We start from the raw sequence: 4,051 nt of genomic DNA on the forward strand, positions 1-4,051 counted from the left end.
AAAATTCACTCCACCCTAATATATATATATATATATATATATATATATATATATATATATATATATATATATATATATATATATATATATATATATATATATATATATATATATATATATATATATATATATATATATGTATGTCAAACTAGTTTAGAGTTAAAAAAAAAATTTAATATTTAAGTGCCTAAATGTTTAAATGTTGTAAATTGATGAATAAAATAAGTCCTTAAAATTTCAATGAATTATTCCAATATTTAGTAACAGGCCCGTAGCAACCGGGGATAGCGGGCATTTGCCCCCCTTCCCAATAATTTTTTTAAATAAATATTTTAAGAAAATTGACTGAAAAATCGATTAAAAAAAAAAAAGAAAAAATCCTTTTTGAACTAATTTGGGGCCCCATAATCCAGCACTGCCCTCCCCAATATAATTTTTGTTCCTACGGGCCTGCTCAATTAACTTAACTTTTTATTGGGGTCCTAATATTTTTTTTTTTTTTTAAAGTTTTTTAAAAGTAGGTTAACTTGGTATTTGAGTACCAGGTTAACCTACTTTTAAAAAACTTTTAAAAAGAGCAAAATAATATATATTTCAAAAATATCAATTGTTTTATGAAAACTATATTAAAAATATTTTTAATATTTAAAACTTGTAAAGATGCACTTTATTATTTCTAGTTTAAAAACCAGTTTTATGCAATTAAATCTAAAATAATAATTAGTAGTATAGTAATAATTAGTAGTATGAAATAAAAATAATAACTGTAGTATGAAAATAATAATTGTAGTATAAATTTTTTATGAAAAATTTATAAAATTTTGCTACTTTTAAGACCAACCAACTTTTTTTTTTCAAAATATTATGGAGCTGTTGATAAGTTAATTGAGCTGTCCAAAACACATTATATAAGCTGGAGTTTTGAACTAATTTTGCTGACCATAAACCACATCAAATCGAAGGGTAGGCCATATAAAGTTCAAAAACTTTTTTTTTTTATATAAAATTTTGAAATGGTCTGTGTTTGTATATATATATATATATATATATATATATATATATATATATATATATATATATATATATATATATATATATATATATATATATATATATATATATATATAGAGAGAGAGAGAGAGAGAGAGAGAGAGAGAGAGAGAGAGAGAGAGAGAGAGAGAGATATATATATATATATATATACATATATATATATACATATACATATATATATATATATATATATATATATATATATATATATATATATATATTTAAACAACTTTAAAAAGTATTCTACACAATAGAGTGCTCAATGTTCTTAAAAGAACAGAGCAATTATATTAGTAATATATATATATATATATATATATATATATATATATATATATATATATATCAAATCGAAGCGTAGGCCATATAAAGTTTAAAAACTTTTTTTTTTATATAAAATTTTGAAATGGTCTGTGTTTGAATATATATATATATATATATATATATATATATATATATATATATATATATATATATATATATATAAATATATATATATTTAAACAACTTTAAAAAGTATTCTACACAATAGAGTGCTCAATGTTCTTAAAAGAACAGAGCAATTATATTAGTAAAATATATATATATATATATATATATATATATATATATATATATATATATATATATATACACACATAAATAACTATAAATGTTTTCTAGAAAGTACTCAATATTTTTGAAAGAACAGAACAATAAAATAGTAAAAAATCATTATCAAATGTTAAATTCTGTATAATAATTTTTTTACTAATGGCAGACTCACTGTAAGTCACTGTTAACATTTAAAATGTCAATTCTTTAATCCATTTTTTTATATAACAAAAAATAGCCAAGCACATCAAAACATATCACAATTATTTCTTTAAATAAAAGACTAAATAAGCTTTGCTAGAAATAACTAAAAAAGCTATACATACATATAATAAAAATATATGTATATATATTTATATACTTATAATTAAGTTAGAACTTCTTTTTTTTGTATGTCGAATTAAAAGTTATAAAAAAAATTAAACATAAAAAAATAAATTAAAAAAAAAGGATTATAAAATCAAGACTTGATGATTTAAGAATTTCCATTATATGCTAAAAATAACAATTTTGAAGGAGGGTTTCTTTTAATTTCAAAATTCTAACCTTCAAAAACTTTTGCATAGTAAGTGTGTTATAAAAAATACAACTTTGAAGCACATTATACTTGTTCATACAGTGTTTTATAAATATTAAACAAATATTATCAATCAATAAATAAACTATGCTTTGTAAATATTGAGCCATTAAAAATATATATATATATATATTCTTTTTGCATTGCAATAGATGTGAACAAGTTTTCAGAGAGTTTGTTATTATTTATAACTTCAATCATATTATTTATGTTAAAAAATTTTCTAAAAAAAATTCTCTATGGTTATTTTAATATAATTACTTGAAAATTAGAGTAAATAAAGTTTTAAGAAACAGAAATTCACTTTAGTTGATAAAACTTCAGATAATGGTAATCTGTTTGACTAAAAACAACTTAATGATTGCAGCAAAACAAATAAATTGAAGGCATAGACAGTTTTTTCCAGACATTAGCATATACAATTTTTATGTTATGCTTATGTAATTTTTAAAAATTTAGTCACATTAGAAATAAAATAAATATAAAAAAGGTTAAAATTTCTAAAAGAATAAAATGTCAACATGTGCAAACAAAAAAACAAAAAAGAAAACATCTACAAGCTATTTACAATACTACATAAAAACTAAAACTTGAAAAAACAAATGCACAGCCTGTAACATATATAATATATGTATGCCAATGAAATTTTTTTATCTTAAAATCATAAAAACTTTTTCTTATTGCTCTCCATTCTCCTTGTTAGCTGGTATTTTATGTTTTAGGCCTATTTTGTTTCATAAGCCTAACGGTTTATAGGCTTAATCTCTGCTAGAGTTGTTTTGTTTTTTTGAAAATAATTTATTGTCTGTCTTAAACAACCACTTTTTCTGCTGTATAAAAGGCAGTCAAAAAATAAAACCAACAAACAAAAAACGCAGATCATTACTGCTACTATTATCCATTTAATGGGTAACATACCACAATTTGCCTTTTGAGAATATGACTTTGGTAAATAACATGAACAATCACTTTCTTGTAAAAGTCTTTCATTCCGGTTGCATCTCTCATAAAATCTTGATTTACAAGCACAAGTGCAAGTTGATCTATTTAAATACTTTTTACCTTCACATTCAGTTATACACTCACATGCACATAAATTTGGATTCCAAACAAAGCCACCATCACATTTCCTTTGTTGAGAGCGATCGCATACACATTTGCATTTCTCTGCATCCCATGTTTGATACTTTGTGCATGCAGAACTATTATAGGCACATTGACATTGACAGGATGTATGATTTTTTAAAGTCAGTGTTTCATTTCGTTCCAGAAGTTCATTGAACACATGTAGTTGAATATCTGTAGAAACGGCAGAATCACATTTTCGAAAGGATGGCTTTTCTCTTTTGCAAACACCACTACAACGATAAAGTGACACTACTAAAGGATAATATTTATAATTTAAAGCGTCAGTATTGATAAGCATTGGTCTTATGTCACATTCTTCATTAGGAAGAGAAATAACATCTTCCGTGGATAGCTTTGATAAAATAAGAACAAAAAGTAACAAAGACCTTAAAACGCTCATCTTTAAAAATTTTTAATTATTTAACAAAAATCTTCAACTTTATTGCAGATATTATTGTAAATTTACACATCATTTACATATCAACTTGACGATAGTTTTAAAAATTGCCGAACCTTAACTTTTTTGTTATGAAACTTTTGCGTAATGCATTATTTAACGATTTTACAACTGTTTAAAAAGTCGTTGTTTTTATGAAGAAATGATGTCACAAGTGAAATTAAAAATATGTATAGAGTTTCGTTCGTGACAATCGTAATTATTAATTTACATACCGATGCACTACAACCTTAAATAATAAG

At 22.6% G+C, this 4,051-nt stretch overlaps 1 protein-coding gene across 1 annotated transcript; it reads right to left on the bottom strand.

Moving 5' to 3' along the window:
- Nucleotides 1-2,237: 2,237 nt before the first annotated feature.
- Nucleotides 2,238-4,051, bottom strand: LOC105851016 (vascular endothelial growth factor C). The gene has a single exon (XM_065794041.1). It carries the CDS (start codon nucleotides 3,750-3,752, stop codon nucleotides 2,967-2,969), a length of 786 nt encoding a protein of 261 aa, XP_065650113.1. The 5' UTR covers nucleotides 3,753-4,051; the 3' UTR covers nucleotides 2,238-2,966.

Source organism: Hydra vulgaris, chromosome 03 (assembly GCF_038396675.1).
Source record: "Hydra vulgaris chromosome 03, alternate assembly HydraT2T_AEP".
Classification (NCBI taxonomy): Eukaryota; Metazoa; Cnidaria; class Hydrozoa; order Anthoathecata; family Hydridae; genus Hydra; species Hydra vulgaris.

Bases quoted from the DNA above. Each gene is read 5' to 3' on its own strand.
- LOC105851016 (XM_065794041.1), bottom strand. From the start codon at position 3,752: ATGAGCGTTTTAAGGTCTTTGTTACTTTTTGTTCTTATTTTATCAAAG.